This window comes from Sparus aurata, chromosome 20 (assembly GCF_900880675.1).
Source record: "Sparus aurata chromosome 20, fSpaAur1.1, whole genome shotgun sequence".
NCBI lineage: Eukaryota > Metazoa > Chordata > Actinopteri > Spariformes > Sparidae > Sparus > Sparus aurata.
This window is the reverse complement of record NC_044206.1, coordinates 21,124,133-21,139,946: the sequence shown is the minus strand read 5'-3', so window position 1 is coordinate 21,139,946 and position 15,814 is coordinate 21,124,133. Positions and strand designations below refer to the sequence as shown.

Sequence of the window (15,814 nt, the reverse complement as noted above, 5' to 3'; positions counted from 1 at the left end):
TGTTAATTGTTATTAATCAGGTTTGGAATCATTTACCACCTACAAAAATATAAAATAATACATTTTCCAGCACAATTTCACTTTAATTTTTCACATATTGAAATGTATCCCACAATCCTCTGCACAGCGTGATGATACGTTACATCGACTGAGCCGACGAGAGGCAGGTGACGACTTGACAGTGTGTACTTTGTGAGGTCAGCTGCTGTATGCACTAAGGTAAAAAAAAAAAAAAAAGTATGCAGAATGCAGCTTTCGTCATGTTGAAACAGGAAAGAGACAAGCACAAAGTTATATAAACACATTTATCAAACGCCACTGCACGCTGCAGCAATAAGAAGTCCTTGAATGTGAACTAAAGAGCTCAAACCACGAAAAGCAGCCACAACAAAACACGTAAACCAAATAATTTATAATCTATCTACATCTACTCTTAACAGTCATGTCGTCTATGTTTTCTCATCAGGCAGTGATGAGCAGCTCCATCAGAGCTCCCACCGAGTGCATCCTGTAGAAAACACTGAGCGGCTGGCCCAGGTTCACCAGAACAAACCAGGCGGAGAAGCCAAAAAACTGTTTCCCGAGGCCGTTCTCGAACTGAGGGTGGACTCCGAACGCGGGGATGACCCACAGCTGCAGGGAGAGGATGCATTGTTAACTTTCATAAATGTAGAAACAACAAAGGAGTGCGTGTTTCTCTGCAGACATGACATTACCATGATGTTGGAGAGGATGAGGAAAGCACAGATCTCTTTTAACGCTTGTTTGGTCCAGGGTTTTTTCCCGTCATGCTCTTGAGCAGCAGTTGGTGTGCTCCCCTCCAGGAGTGAAATATCCGTGTTCCTCTCCTCTTGTATCGGCGCCGTGACCTTTTTCCTCGGCTGTGGGGCAAAACAAAACCTTTACACGAGTGCCAAGTTTACAAAACACTCGTGAAATGCAGGCCTGGTGGCGTTTACCTTGAAAATGCTCCTCAGCTGCTTCGCCTTCTTCTTGGCGAGGAGATTGGGGTGCCTGTGGAGGCCCTCGATGATGAAGATGTTCTGGAGGATGAGCTCCAGCAGGCTGAGGAGAGAGTAAGACAGGTCGAGGCTCCCCAGAGGCCCCTCGGTCCCCACGGCGAGGGCCGCCACCAGGGAAAAATAGGACAGGGCGAGCTGGCCCAGAGCTGCGGCGACCAGGAGGAGCACGTCCAGGCTACGAGTCGGGTTGTGTCCACCTTCGTTCGCCCTCCTCTCCAGCCTGTGGACCAGCATCCCCGCCAGGCAGCAGAGAGACATGACAGGCATGACGCCCAAGTGGTAGCCGTAGAATATGAGGAAGGCGGTGAGGCGAAGCTGCTTCTGACCCACCCACACCTGGTAGAGGATGAAGACGGTCACCCCCGCGGCGAGGACGAGTCCGCCGAACACGAGGCCGAATATGACCCCGCCTTCATAGACGATATGAAGGGTCAGCTTCTGAGCGACGTGGTGGTGATCCGGACTCACCCTGCGGCCCACGTTCTTCCACATCACGTAGATCATGCAGCCGGCCATCAGGTAGTACTCCATGTTGAAGGGGTAGAGGACTTCGATGGCTTTCCTGAAGGTGAGGCAGGCTGCGCTCGCACTGCACTGACAGAGGGTTGAGTTGGCAGCTCCTGGAAGCAGGCGTGGAATCAGACTTAATCAACTTTTTGCTTCGACTTATCAACTACCAGGACAGATTTCTCCTCAGAAAATGAAGGTTGAATTACAGCACAAAGGAAGAGCGTCAAACAAAACAGGAAGGGGCATTGTTTTCTCAAGTCACTATCACTAATAAACACCCAGAGTCATATTGGACCCTCCGGAGGAAGAAACACCCAGAGTCATATCGGACCCTCCGGAGGAATAAACATCCAGAGTCATATCGGACTTTCTGGAGGAATAAACACCCAGAGTCACATGGGGCGTCCGGAGGAATACACAAACAGAGTCATGTCAGACCTTCTGGAGGAATAAACACCTGCAGTCACGTTGGACTTTCTGGAGGAATAAACACCAGCAATCTGTTGACTTTCTGGAGGAATAAACACCTGCAGTCACGTTGGACTTTCTGGAGGAATAAACACCAGCAATCTGTTGACTTTCTGGAGGAATAAACACCCGCAGTCACATTGGATCTTCTGGAAGAACAAACACCTACAGGTCACATCGGATCTTCTGGAGGAATAAACACTCTGAAGTCACATCAGATACTGCTCTGATCTGGAGCTGTTTACGGAAGGGAGGAGAGCTCAGAGATACTTTGCTTATACTTTGACTTTTTATCTTGTGGGATTTAAAACTGGATTTATCTTCACTCCTGGGATGAGTGCCTTTTCAGTTGAGTAAATGTGAATGGTTGCATGGTCTAATCCGCGCTTGTCTGATGTGAATTTTCACGGACGAGGTAATCTTTCAAAGCTTTTACACAGTAGGTTTATTCATGTTTACTGACTTCCTTCCTCACTTACATTTGGAACAATGTAAGTGAACAACTCATTAAAAAAAATGTCTCGTCGTTTCCGCACATTTCAAGGGAGGAACGTCACATAGTATATCTTTAACTACCTGTTAAATCAGAGACGTCTGCTTCGGATGATTTTGTGTTGCTAAAATCGAGCCTGTCTTCTTTTTCTAACTCGATCTCTGCGTGGATGGTGTCCTCGGTCACAGCGTTCAGCCACAGCAGCAGGTCAGCGGAGAGGATCAACATCAGGCCGGACCTACACCGAACACAACGTGCATATGTAAACAGATTCAAATATGAAGGTAAAGACATAAATACAAGGAACACATATACAATACACAGACAGTATAATATAAAGTATAGAGAGATGCACCTGGTTATTATCTTGTGTCTGTGGATGCAGTCTTTGGAGTGAGCCCAGAGTAAATATGTCTGCAAAGGAAAGATAAGCTCATATTCAGTGGTGAATAAAAACAGAGCCTTCAGGACAGATATGGAAGAAATTAAAGATTAATATATAAAGATGATTTCTTTTGATAATGCAATCTGGTGCTCGAGTACTTCGTTGGAAAGAAGTGTGAAGGAGACATGCAAATAATGAGCCAGAGCTCTTTTTCTTTTGTTTGCATCCAGTCGAGAACAGAAGCGCTGATTTCGTATCTCATAAATCCCTCAATTCTTTATCATAACACGTCTCGCACATTATAGTTTGACTACATTAAAATGTATTCAGGTTCAGGTGACTTTATTTGTAGCCGCAGGTAACAGACAAACATAATGAAACATGATTATTAACATATTTCTACTTTTCTGAGTCTTGCTTTTTCAGCACTTCTTTTGCAGAGTCTCTACCAGGATGTTAATATCTTTACCTGCAGAGCCAGAAAAGGAGCCTCGATGAATGGAGAGAGCACTTTAGCGGCCGGCTTGCAGTCCCTCATACTGATCAGATAACCGATCCTGCAGATGTACAGCAGCAGACTGAAGGCAGCGAAAAGCATCAGGACCACTGGAGGGAGGAGAAAGACTTAAGTGAAAGATCCAGAGCAAATTTGTTATCTGTCGTAATGAAGGATCTCTTGGAGCTCACCGGTGACAGTGATCCCCCCGGCGTGGTGGTCTTTATGTGGGCAGATGTCGGGCTGTCTCCGGGCCCACAGTAGGTACCACAGGAGCCACACCAGACTGACCCCCAGCAGCAGCAGCATGAACACCTGGGGCTCGTGGTGCTTCAGGCCGGCAGGGTTAAAAGCCTCCCCGGCCACCAGAGCGGCTCCCAGCAGCACCACGTTCAGACCCAGCAGACCCGAGATCAGCCGCCTGCCGCTGGGGGCCCAGACCAGAAGAGGGTCCAGCTCCGGCTCCTGGTCGTCTGAGTTCTGGACTATTTCATTGCTGGGAGAGTCCAGCTCTGTGACTCTAGGATCTGGATTCATATTTGTAGTCCTTCTTCCCCTTCTTCTTCTTCTAAACTCACTCTTTAGTTTATTCCCCACTCCGTCTTCTTCTTCTCTTTTCCATCCAGTTTTCAGGCTTTTCTCTCAACATGTGACGGCATGAAAGGAGCTGGTGTTCGTTCCTCTTGAGCCGCCTTCCAACACTGGCGCAGGCGTGGTCACGATCCAGAGCATTAATAACGACACACCTTTCATAGGAAAAGCGACAGGCATCATGTTTACTTTTCACGCTCACCTGTTTTTCCCCCTGTCAAACCACTTGAACCTTCACCTGAGCGCCTGAGCGAGGTTTCCTTCACGGCCTCAGACGACCCGAGCAGAGTCTCAGTCACGCTTCAGCTGAGTTTTTTTTCTCTAAAAGTCAGTGAGGTTATTTTACTGTGGAAGGGTTTATCAGCCGGGCTCTGTGTCAGTGTTTGCGTACAGTCGACACCAGGAACTGATTATAAATCTCACCTCGCTCTTATCACTGCACGGCCTCAAGTAGCAGCTAATGGCTCGGTCAAAGCTGATAACCTGCTGCAGCTCCGTTTCAATCCCTGATGTGAATGATTAAGGATTGAAGAAGGTTTTGCATGTTTCAGACGCTTCACATCACAGCTTTACCTTTTGTTAAACATGTTGATTTGTTTTAGAAACGTGAAGGTGTTCCATTCATTCTTTTCAGAGCGAAAACCCAAAGAGAAAGTCCATCACAGTGAACTCCAAGTGGATAGATTTGCATCACTAGCTTTATTTATCAGGTAGAATTTCATCAATACTGATAAGCTGATAAGATACATTTCTGAATATCAGCTTTTAATCATTTCTGTGTGTAGTTACTCTGATTTAAATGAGCTCTTGACATCACTAAGATTGCGGACGCAGCCTGAATGATTCCTGGAGATTTAAAGGTTGAATGAAAAAGTCAAGTTCATCATGTAATGCAGCTTTTGAAGAGATTTTAATAAATCACATCGCATGTTATTGGTAGTTAAGGAGTTGAAACTTGCAGACACACCCTTAAATTTGAGCTGTGGAGTGAGCGTAGTAGTTAAAGGGTCATTGCAATGTTTTTGCATGTTTGTGCCCATTTACTGCACTCTACCAGGTGAGCTGTTTGTCAGATTTATCCAAGCTTTGAATATAAGCCCACTTTATGGGGTTGGATGACCAAAACATGGTAAAAAAATAAATAAATCTGATAAATAGCTCACTTGGTAAAGTACATGCCTCATTTTGAACCAGAAGAAGCTCTTTAGACGTCTGTGACTGAAGTTGAAAAGATGTCTAAAATAAAGTCAAAATGTTTTTATCCAAAAATTGAGGAACCTTCATTCTGGCTCTCCACTGGACGTCTTCTCAACGTCTGCACTGACGTTGAAAGATATCTTTTGGACATGTTTTTACTCAGTGGGCTTAATTGCCAACATTTTATTCTGGTAACTGGGCTGTCAATGACCCTCACAACAGTGAGTGGAGGCATACATGTGTAGTTCGTACTCTGGTTTTACAGCAGCTGAAGATGAGCGACTAAACAACTCCCATCTGTCTTCTTCAGACAGCAGCTGATCAAATACAGCCTGTCATAAAGGCAGACACATTATTAATACCATCAGGGTTTGTGACGCGCTGCTGACAAAATACATCAGGAGAAGACTGAGATTTATTAGATGAACAGAAGTTAATTAAACCGTCACAATCTTTGTGAAAAGATGAGACAATGAGCAGTCAAAAGTCAAATCCCGCAGGAGTGAAACTGCATCCAGCAGACCTCCGCTGTGTAAATCACGTATTTGTTTAGTCTGGCTGAAACCTTTCTGTGAGTTCATGCACGACTGCAGCCCATCAGACTGATGGAGTGAAGTCAGGTGGAGATAAATCAATCACCGCTTCATAACATCATCAAACATGCTGCCTACACACATCGATTATCTGGTTTGAGGTGCATGTCAGCACTGTTATGGCCTGTTAGATCAAATAAAGGGATTTTACACCTGATTGCTCCTGAGCAAATGCGTCTGTATTTATATTATATTTACATTTGTGGAAGTAAGCGCAGTCAAATAATCAAGCACATCAAGTGAAGTTTCAGTTTCGCCCTTTTTTCCACCCTCCTGCCCCTGTTTATCAATCAGTTAATAACTAGTAATTAACTGATTCTTTAGGGATAAATGTAGGAGAGGCATTCTAGAGAGATCCCGCCTGAGAAATTCACATTGAGATACACGATCTGTGTCCTGATCCATTGATAAGAAATTGATCGACTCACCTGTGGCTGCTGGTCAATCATCTGAAGAATCAGTTCACACCCGGAAGAGAGTCTGTGACGTCGATTCTACTCCCACTCTGGCACAGTAGTCCACATTTCTTTACTCTACTGTCTTCTATTATAATCCACTGTCTACATGCTGCTGTCTTCTGCCTGTATTATTTCTCACAGCACTGGACTGTTTCGTCTTCATTTGTATTGTGTTTTATTACATCTGATCTCAGTCCAATAGTCCACATGTACTCAGATACTACACTGACCTCTGCTCTCTTCTCATCTGTTCTTCTTCTTTCATTCATTTTCTCACACATTTCATTTGACTCACTTCGTTGTCATGTAAAAAAAAAAATTGAAAACATCAAGGCAAAGGAAAACTGAGAGATGTTCTATCGATCAATAAGTGTTTTAAGTTTTTGATAAACTCTGAGGAGAGAGCACAACATGTCTTCTTATCAGATGATATAGTTTGGGAAAAAAATGAAATTCGCTTTTCCTCTGTTAAGATATGTGAATTAAAACCAAAGTTATATCAGTTCATATGCAATCATTTCTCTTGATAGAGGAAGAAGTAAATGGATTTTGGTTGATAGACAGTCATGCATATCAATCAACAGGATAATTATGACATAATACATAACACAATAATTTGGAGTTGTAACAGAATCACAAAAGATTCTTATTTAGCTGCTTTTGTCAACTCCATTCTATTCTATTTTACCTTTCATGCCAGGTAGAGCTGTCATGATAACTACCTTTTATTAGACCATTTTGTTCCACAGAAATAATAGCAATAAACAATATTATTGTCGTTCAAACACCATTTTGTGCCACTGACACTTATTATGATGTAAAAGCAAAAATAATGCAAGTGCTACCTTTGAAAGAACAATTAACTTTTATTTGTCAGGCCTATATTTAGACATTCGAACTGGGATGTGAAAAAAAAAAAAAATAAGATTACAGCTGGAGTACTGAACTTTTGTCTCCCTCTAGTGGCAGTTAATGAAAAGTATAGCAACAGCTGTGAAAGTGCACAGCTGTAGAGTGTCTACAGAGATAACATGTAAGAACTCTGGTTTACTGCAAAATACAGACACTCATCTGAAGGGGATTTAATCAGTCAGCAATGCACGAGCTAGTTTGACAATAGCTTGAATATAAAATACTTTAATTTGTATGTGAAAGTTCCATACTCCTGCTTTATAACATACATACATATATATATATATATATATATATATATATATATATATATATATATATATATATATATATATATATATATATAGATATATATATAGACCAGAATATAATTGAACAGAACAGTTCTATTATATATTATGTCAAGTTCTATTCAGTTCTCACTGGCTCTTAATGGGGGGGCGGGTCCACTACTCGTAGCTCCGCCCCTGCCTGACAACAGCACGCCTCGTGCTCGTCTCCTTAGTAACCAGCCTGTCAGCCTGTCCGGACCGGACACGCCGAGTCCCGGGCTGAACGTGGTCCAGAAAACGGGACAGAACCGTCCAGAACCTCCATGGAACCGTGCTCAGAGTGAGCGCAGGGCGCCGCCATGAACGACCGGTACCACCGGGCGGCCCGGGACGGCTACCTGGACGTGCTGAAGGAGGCTACACGGAAGGAGCTGAACGCACCGGACGAGGATGGGATGACACCGACCCTGTGGGCCGCGTACCACGGCAACCTGGAGGCGCTGCGGCTCATCGTGAGCAGAGGGTGAGTCCGAGGAGCAGAACCAGGAGCTGGAGACGGTCACTGAGAGTTATCTGATCCAGGATCACAGTTTGAGTTTATTTTATTAACTTTGATAACTAAAGCTGTCAGAGGGGGTGAAAAAATAGACCTGTCTCCTGGAAGACTCCCTGTCGACTTCTCACCAGAGGGAGATTATTTATTCTCTCCTGAGAGAAGAATGTTTCATTTTCTTTGAGGAGAAGTTCAGTGGACAAACTGTCAGTGTACTTTCTTATTTCAGTCACAGATCTGGGGAAGCTTGGCGAAAAAAGTAACCATAGTAAATCATAATTATTGGATAAAATGTAAAAATGTACCCCATAAAGTCGACGTTTTTTAATCTCACAATTACTGTTTTTAATATCATAATTTCGGTTTTGTATCCCATAATTGTCTTTTTTTTCCCACAATTTCATCTTTGCATGTCATTATTATGACATTTCCCCCAAAATTTAGATTTAATATGTCAGCGTTTTGACTTTCTAACCCATAATTGTCTTGTTATTCAACAATTTAGACATTTATCCCCTAATTATAATTTACTGTAGGATATATATATATATTCTAGTTCTAATCAATGCTTTCTTTAACTGGCAGAAATGGGCTTCCATACAACCTCACTTGCTTTAATCACTATAATGAAGTCAGAGCTGAACAGGAAGTTAAAGTGGGTTCGAGCTGTAACAATGAATCTATTATTTGTTGACTATTAAATAAATCGGCAGCTATTTTAATAATTAATTGATTGGTTAATTCTCTGATTGCCGCTTCTTGATTGTGAATATATTCTGGTTTCTTTCTTCTTTATGACAGTAAACTGAATATCTTTAGGTTGTTGTCAAAACTAGACATTTGAGGACGTCATCTTGGGCTTTAGGAAAACACTGATCAACATTGTCCCAAAACATTTTATACACCAATCGACTAGTACATGAACCTAGAAAATAATCTTTAGTGGCAGCTGTAGTTCAGTTCCCATTCTGCTATTAGATAGTTAATACAAAAACTGTATTTACAGAAGCGGAAACTCTTGATGTGTCAGCTCATATCAGCCCGAATCTAAAAACATGGCGCCACACTGGCTCCTGCCTCCGTCACTATTCCAATCAGTGCAGCTGCAGATGGAGCTCTATACATTTTAACGGCCTGATTACAGAGAAAGGTCACTGCAGCAGGACATCAAGCATGTGGAACATAAACACACACTCGCACTCTATCAGGAGCAGGGACACAGAGAGTGTGTGTTGATGCGTCTGAAGCATGATAACTTTATATTTAATGTGGCTCAGGCTAATCCGTTACATGGCAGGTGAGTGCAGGTGAGGGTTTTAATCTGATCTGTGACCTTTTTATACCGATCAGTTACTGAAACGTCTGAACAGAAACCGACTGTAAGCTCACAGGCTTCAGATATGATAAGAATGTTCAGGTGTAAGTCTATATTCTGTGAGATTAGCTGCTGGTGGCGTATCAGAGGGTCTTTTGTCGGAGGTTCTGGAGCAGCAGCCTCTCGGGCAGGATGATATTTACTGTCACCGTCCGTCATGCTGCTGCTGGCAGGTTTATAAGGCGAGCAGTAAAGAGGAGGCAGTTGAGTTTGATGCTGGAGCGACTGCAGACGCAGGAAAGGTCACAGTGATGGATAGTGTGGGTTCTACATCTGGGCGACCCTGCAGGACTCGGTGCAGAGTGACTGTGAGGAGAACAACGACGGCTAAAGCTGAGCTGCAGGTCAGAGCTCACAGCAGGAGGTAAACGACAGAAGTAGAGAAGATTTAACAGAAAATGTTGTCATTTTTCTTTGAATTACTTTTCAGATTTTCTTTTCTTTCTTTTTAATTATAAGTGCTGCAAATAATTTCCTGCTAAACCTTTTATTTATTTAACAACATAAGACAAATGTTTGAAGTCGCCAAAGTCAAGGTGATGAAAGAAACTTTCTCTCAACAAAATATAGTGTGAAAATTGTAAAAAATACAAAACAACAACAAAAAACTATGATATAAGTTGTCAAATATAAGTTAACAAGGGCTGCAGCTTGTATTTCTCTTCATTATCAGTTCAGTTGTCAGTTAATTTCAGGGGTAATAGATGAAATTACAAAAAAACTGTGAACATCACTGTTCTCACAGTTTCCCAGAGCCCGAAGTGACGTTGTCAAATTGCTTCTTTTGTCCAACTAACAGTCCAAAACCCAAAGACTCTTCATTTGCTGTCTCAATGACAAAGAAAAGCAGCAAATCCTCACATTTAAGAGGCTGGAACCAGACTATGGTTGACATTTCTGTATGAAAAATTACTACTATGATTAATTAATCATCAAAGTTTTTGGTGATTTTTATGGCACGTGCATAGCTTGACTGAATTAGGCTCAATATCAGCTGAAATAGGTCTTTATCAATATTACCTGATATTATTGTCTTGAAGAGGGGGCATATGTAAAATGTACCCTAAAGCTTGGCTACAGATCTTAAGTATTTCTGTGTGATATGACATGTTTGACTAAATAACACCTGAAGTTTTATTTATTTTAAGTTTAACACTGAACTAAATGAGTTAATGTGCCTCATCAGGATTGTGTGGATGTACTTTTAGTGTGACCAAACAACCAGCTGACTGACTGTCATCAAATCTAGCTGATTCCCAACTGAGGCAGATGGGAATGTGTATGATTGTTCAAATATTTGGTAATTACCAAAAGCAAAGGACCAAATACATTTCGGACCTGGTGATGGCACTAGAGGAAAAACCACCCAACGCTCGTTGATATATCTCAGTCCGGATCGAGGTGGTGGACTAACCGACAGACCTACATTTACATTTCCAGAGCCACACTGTTATCACGGCTACAAACAGGGTGATATTCAATTACCACGAGTTAGTTTCTGGGTCTGTGAGCAGATAACAAAGCCTCACATGCAGCCTGCTGTGCGCTCTGTTACAGCTCAACAAGCCCATTTTTGTTAGGAGGCCCCTCGGAGCTGAGCCCGGCCGTGGGAACTTGAGTTTTTATTCTCAGGCTCCAGGTGCATTTCAGTCGGTACCAAAGACACAATGTTGTCCTTCCTGTACAAGGAAGAGGAGTTATACAGGAGTTACACATGTGTTTGTTTGAGTTTTGTGTGTCGTCCCTGAGTCAGAGCTCCTGGCAGAGCGGCAGATGGTCGAGTTACTATCAGAGATAGTTCAGTGTGATTCCTCCTCGGTATTACTACACTGATACATTTCATTTTGGAAGATGAGCTGCTCCACTGCTCTTTCAGCTGACATATATAAAAGCAAAATATGAGTCTCTGAACGTAAAAATACTATCTGCCCTGAGATCACCTGAGATATCTGTCCGCTCGGCCAGCGTGCAGTGCGGATCTGAAATCAGGCTTCATGCCGATGACGGCGGTGACCCCGCGGTGTGTGGTGACCGTGTCTCCGGGTGTCTGCAGAGAAAAAGACTTGGTGTGTGGGATAAATAATGCAGAGTCACCTCTGTCATGTTTAACCTGCAGAACTTCAATAATTCATCAGGGCTGAGCCGCTTCCTGGCCGTGAGGGGGCGGGGAGAGAACAGGAAGGGGAGGGGCTTCAGGTCAATACAAACACTGAGCAGACATGTTTATATGTGAAGTGAGGAAGAGTCAACACGCTGCATGTGTGTCGGTGAACGGTAATCAATATGTCACCAAGAGACAAAGTCCAGACTGTGTTGTTGTAACTAGAACTGTTGTTGCTTGCACAGCATTATGGGTAGTTTTGATACTTAAGTACATTAAATATCAGATACTTTTACTCAATTAGACTTTTGGGAACTTTTTACAACAATGGTTAAAGGTCAAAGAATTATGAAAAATGCCCACAGTGGTGTCTGTAGATGCCTTGTTTTGAGTCGAGGTACAAGCCTCTCTGTGCAGGAGATGAAGCGACATAATTGCAGGTCATGTGAGTCATCTTACTTCCTAACTTCAGTCTGTTGTGTAAGAGGATCAGCAAAGTGAGCTTGAGTTTCTCAGTGAAGCTGTGTTAAGTCTGCACTGTAGTAGATCTCTGTGAGAAATGCTCCTGTCATTTGTGATAAATAAGAGAAACACGCAAAATGTTTCTTTAAGATTATCAGCTGAAATCGTTTGAGTAAAACTACTGCAGTGAATCAACATGGCTTCTCGTATCATCCGTCTTCCAGAGGTGACCCGGACAAGTGTGACATCTGGGGCAACACGCCGCTCCACCTGGCGGCTGCCAACGGCCACCACAACTGCCTGTCCTTCCTGGTGGCTTTCGGTGCCAACGTGTGGTGTCTGGACAACGACTACCACACGCCGCTGGACATGGCCGCCACCAAGGGCCACATGGACTGCGTCCGCTACCTGGACTCCATCGCCGCCAAGCAGATCACGCTCAACCCGAAGCTGGTCGGCAAGCTGAAGGACCGGGCGTTCCGCGCCGCGGAGCGTCGGATCAGAGATTGCGAGAAACTCCAGAAGAAGCACCACGAACGAATGGAAAGGAGGTTCATGAAGGAGTCGGCGGCTTTAGACAACTTAGACGCTATAAGCTTTTCTAGCTACACCAGCGGCAGCACACTGAGCCGCAAGTTCAACACCGTCACCTCCAACATGCCATACTCACAGGTGGTTACTTCTCAACATATTTTCCCAAAAAGAGTTTATTTCATCACTTAGCAAGAATCTCTCATTTGCTATTGGTGAAGCTAACACTGATGTTTGCCTGTTGGAGTAGCTAATACAGACGTTAGCTTGGACTAGCCAACACTGATAAAAGATGAGAAAGACATTTAGACATCTAGCTAAGCTCAAGTCTTGGAAAGACAAGACGTTGATTCTGTTTGTCTTGTAACATTAACAGTGTTTAGAAACGGTGGTCTTTGTGGCGTTTTGCAGTCTTTTTAACTCCTTACTGTCTTTACTTCCCTCTCAGGCCACGCTGCAGTCCACAGCCAAGGGCAAGGCCAAGATCCAGAAGAAGTTGGAGAAGAAGAAGCAGGTGGATGGAACCTTTAAGATCTACGAGGACGGGAGGAAAAGTGTGCGCTCGCTGTCCGGCCTGCAGCTCGGCAACGACGTCATGTTCCTCAAACAGGGCACATACGCCAACCCCAGGGAGCGGTCGCGCCTCGACATCCGCGACATGTTCCACAGAGATAACGACGACGATGCCGACACCGTCTCCCGTGCCATGAGCGACCCAGGCCTCCACGAGGCAGCGTACTCTGAGATCAGCGCCGACTCCGGACGTGATTCCCTGTTCACCCGACCTGGGCTCGGCACCATGGTGTTCAGGAGGAACTATATGAGTGCAGGCATGTTTGGGATCGGGGCGAGGGATGAAGGGAGTGTAGCAGGGAGCGAACCTGTGGGCAGGGCGCCGAATGTTCGTCTACGAGGACGTCTGCCTCGACGCTCGCCCAGCTTCGATGAGGACAGTATCGGCAGCGCGTTGAGCCTGCAGGAAAGAAACCTCCAGGAGCTGCCCTGGGAAGAGACTGATATTGCTCTGGATCAGGACATGGAGCCAGAGAACAGTCCTCTGGAAACCTTCCTGGCCTCTCAGAGCCTCGGTGAGTTCATGCAGATCTTCAGGAGGGAGAAGATCGACTTGGAGGCTCTGCTGCTGTGTTCAGATCAGGACCTCACCAGCATTCACATCCCTCTGGGCCCCAGGAAGAAACTCCTGGACGCCTGCAAGAGACGTCTGGAAACGATAGATGAACCAGAGGCCATTGAAGACACAGAGCTTTGAAGGTCAGTGTGGAGTTATCAACAGTTTGTTTCAATGGGAGGAAACACTGTCCTTTACTAGATGATAAACACCTTTAAGCAACTGTGTATTAAAAAGCAATCTATTTCTGAATAAAAAAAGATCCATTCTTGCCTTTGCATTTATACCTGGCATTAATCAGCCCCAAACTCCCTTTAAAAATCCAGGATTTTTGTGAATTGTTGAGCTCAGGGAGACTTTATAAACTTAGTAAAACAAGGTCTGTGATAAATTCTTAGTTATCTGTCCTCTCTTGTTAATTCGGCATATTTAAGACATTAAGTTAGTCCTATCTTCGTATGAAATATTGTTTTAGACTGTCCTGGTTTGTTGCAGCACCTGCATCGCTGCAGATAACACTTAAATTTTTCTCACGGTTCTGTTAAATAACAGAATAAAATATATGAATACATGTTTAATCAGTAACTATAGCCAAGTTTCTTTCAGCTCAACAGCTTGTATTTTATTGAAAACTAATCTGTATCTGTGTTATAATCGCATTTCATACCAGGTGTTAGCTACACTCAGTTAAGAACCGTACTAAGGTAATAAAGTCTATTCGACTGCAGCCCAGCTTCAGTTTCCAGAGCAAACTTCCATAATGCCTCCACCCGACTTCAACCTGAGCTGAGATAGATTTGGCTTTCTAACAGGCTAAATGGCACCACCTAGTGGCACTAAGTGATACACCAGCCCTTTTAGTTGCATGGCACTTCACTGCTAATCATTACACATTTCATCAGTCACACATCGTGTTGATGTTTCTTTGTTTTATTCACAGTTTCCAGTACAATCAGTGAAGACAACATGGAGTCCAGAAGTCTGACTGAAACTCTGCCACATACACAAACTCTCATCTGTAGGAGAAGAAAACTGATTCTCCCACGTCATTCTGTCTCCATACAATAGGAGATCTTAAGTATCTCGTGCAGACGTTAAAGTATTGATAAGGATAGTGAAGACTGCTCTATGAGCAATCTCCATGATCACGGTCTCATGGTCTCTGCAACCTAGATATTCCAAGCTGCTGTAGATGTCTACAGAACAGACATCTGGCAAGCTACGGCAAAGGTGACTGTTTGTGTAAAACTCATAAGGAGGCCTTCGATCTGTCTGTGTTAGCAGACCTGGAGGGGGTTCCCTCTTAAGCTGTAGATGTAATTTGGGCATTTGGGAAGACTCGTTAGGATTATCATGGCAGCACTCTGTGCAGAGAGACGTGCTGTTGTCTCAACGTAAGTCATCGATGTCTCTGAGTCCTCTTCATCTCTCCTGAACGGTCAAGCGAGCAGAAATTAGTGTCTGTTACTGTAACCGCTGATATTTTTGTATTAACTCATGTATCATAGAACGATTCACGTATTAGTGAATCTAACTTGTCCTTTATTACGTCTTCATTGTACATTTGTATTACTTTAAACACGTTATATCCCTCCGTGGCACATAAACACTGCTGACCTACTATTAACGGGGTTATTTATGAATGGAGCAGCTCCAGACTGACTGCTGCTCTGCAAACACTGTTGCAATAGTAAAAACAATGGGGTGGTTCTGTACGGCTGTGCGAGTGTGTGCTAGATAACACTGTTATCTCAGGTTGCTGCGGGCGTATTTGGTTTCACTGAAGGCCCGTCTGTGAGTGTGTGTGCACTTGAGAGGATGACTGTGCATGAATGTTGTTTAGAAATATCTGTTTTTGTATCTGAAGATGTTCCTGCAACTATGATTATGTTTTATTAAAATAAAGGGAAAAATATTACTGTTTTGTTTGTGTGTGTTGTTATATCTTTATATTCCCAACAACCCGAAAAAAAGAACTTAAAAAGTAAATTTTATCAAGTAAACTTAAGAACACTTCTTGTATATTTCTTAAGTCTACTTTATCTAGTAAGTGCACTAATATCCATGCACTAGTAGTACTAACAAGTGTACCACTGTGATACTTTTTGGGACAAATAGATTATAAAAGTCAACTTCTGAGCTGAACTTTAAGTGTAAACTTTGAGTACAAAACTAGTTCATATCAAATGTTCTATTGCAACTACACTGTGAACTAGTTTTATACTGGAAGTATACATTTACGTAGTGATGGAATGGTACAGTTTAA

General features: G+C 43.3%; 2 protein-coding genes across 5 annotated transcripts; one reads left to right on the top strand and one right to left on the bottom strand.

Annotated features, from left to right (window-relative positions):
• Positions 1-62: 62 nt before the first annotated feature.
• LOC115570850 (proton channel OTOP3-like) lies at positions 63-4,120 on the bottom strand. Its single transcript, XM_030399612.1, has 7 exons — positions 3,566-4,120; positions 3,348-3,484; positions 2,849-2,907; positions 2,577-2,731; positions 960-1,642; positions 717-881; positions 63-633 (listed from the first exon to the last, which is right to left on the bottom strand). Exons 1-7 carry the CDS (start codon positions 3,909-3,911, stop codon positions 463-465), a joined length of 1,716 nt encoding a protein of 571 aa, XP_030255472.1. The 5' UTR covers positions 3,912-4,120; the 3' UTR covers positions 63-462.
• Positions 4,121-7,640: 3,520 nt separating this feature from the next.
• Positions 7,641-15,466, top strand: ush1gb (Usher syndrome 1Gb (autosomal recessive)). Of its 4 annotated transcripts, XM_030399376.1 has the most exons (5): positions 9,031-9,247; positions 9,602-9,689; positions 12,113-12,560; positions 12,868-13,691; positions 14,489-15,466. In XM_030399376.1, the coding sequence occupies exons 1-4, from the start codon at positions 9,199-9,201 to the stop codon at positions 13,687-13,689; spliced, it is 1,407 nt and encodes a 468-aa protein (XP_030255236.1). In that variant the 5' UTR covers positions 9,031-9,198; the 3' UTR covers positions 13,690-13,691; positions 14,489-15,466. The 4 variants fall into 4 exon arrangements, with proteins under 4 accessions (XP_030255235.1, XP_030255236.1, XP_030255237.1 ...); XM_030399375.1 differs by lacking the exons at positions 9,031-9,247; positions 9,602-9,689 and adding an exon at positions 7,641-7,920; XM_030399377.1 differs by lacking the exon at positions 9,602-9,689.
• Positions 15,467-15,814: the final 348 nt, after the last annotated feature.

Bases quoted from the DNA above. Each gene is read 5' to 3' on its own strand.
- LOC115570850 (XM_030399612.1), bottom strand. From the start codon at position 3,911: ATGAATCCAGATCCTAGAGTCACAGAGCTGGACTCTCCCAGCAATGAA. The intron at 882-959 runs GTAAACGCCACC...TTTGCCCCACAG, and splicing joins AGCTGAGGAGCATTTTCAAG to CCGAGGAAAAAGGTCACGGC. The intron at 634-716 runs GTAATGTCATGT...CTCTCCCTGCAG, and splicing joins TCATCCTCTCCAACATCATG to CTGTGGGTCATCCCCGCGTT.
- ush1gb (XM_030399375.1), top strand. From the start codon at position 7,757: ATGAACGACCGGTACCACCGGGCGGCCCGGGACGGCTACCTGGACGTG. The intron at 7,921-12,112 runs GTGAGTCCGAGG...TCCGTCTTCCAG, and splicing joins CGGCTCATCGTGAGCAGAGG to AGGTGACCCGGACAAGTGTG. The intron at 12,561-12,867 runs GTGGTTACTTCT...CTTCCCTCTCAG, and splicing joins CCAACATGCCATACTCACAG to GCCACGCTGCAGTCCACAGC.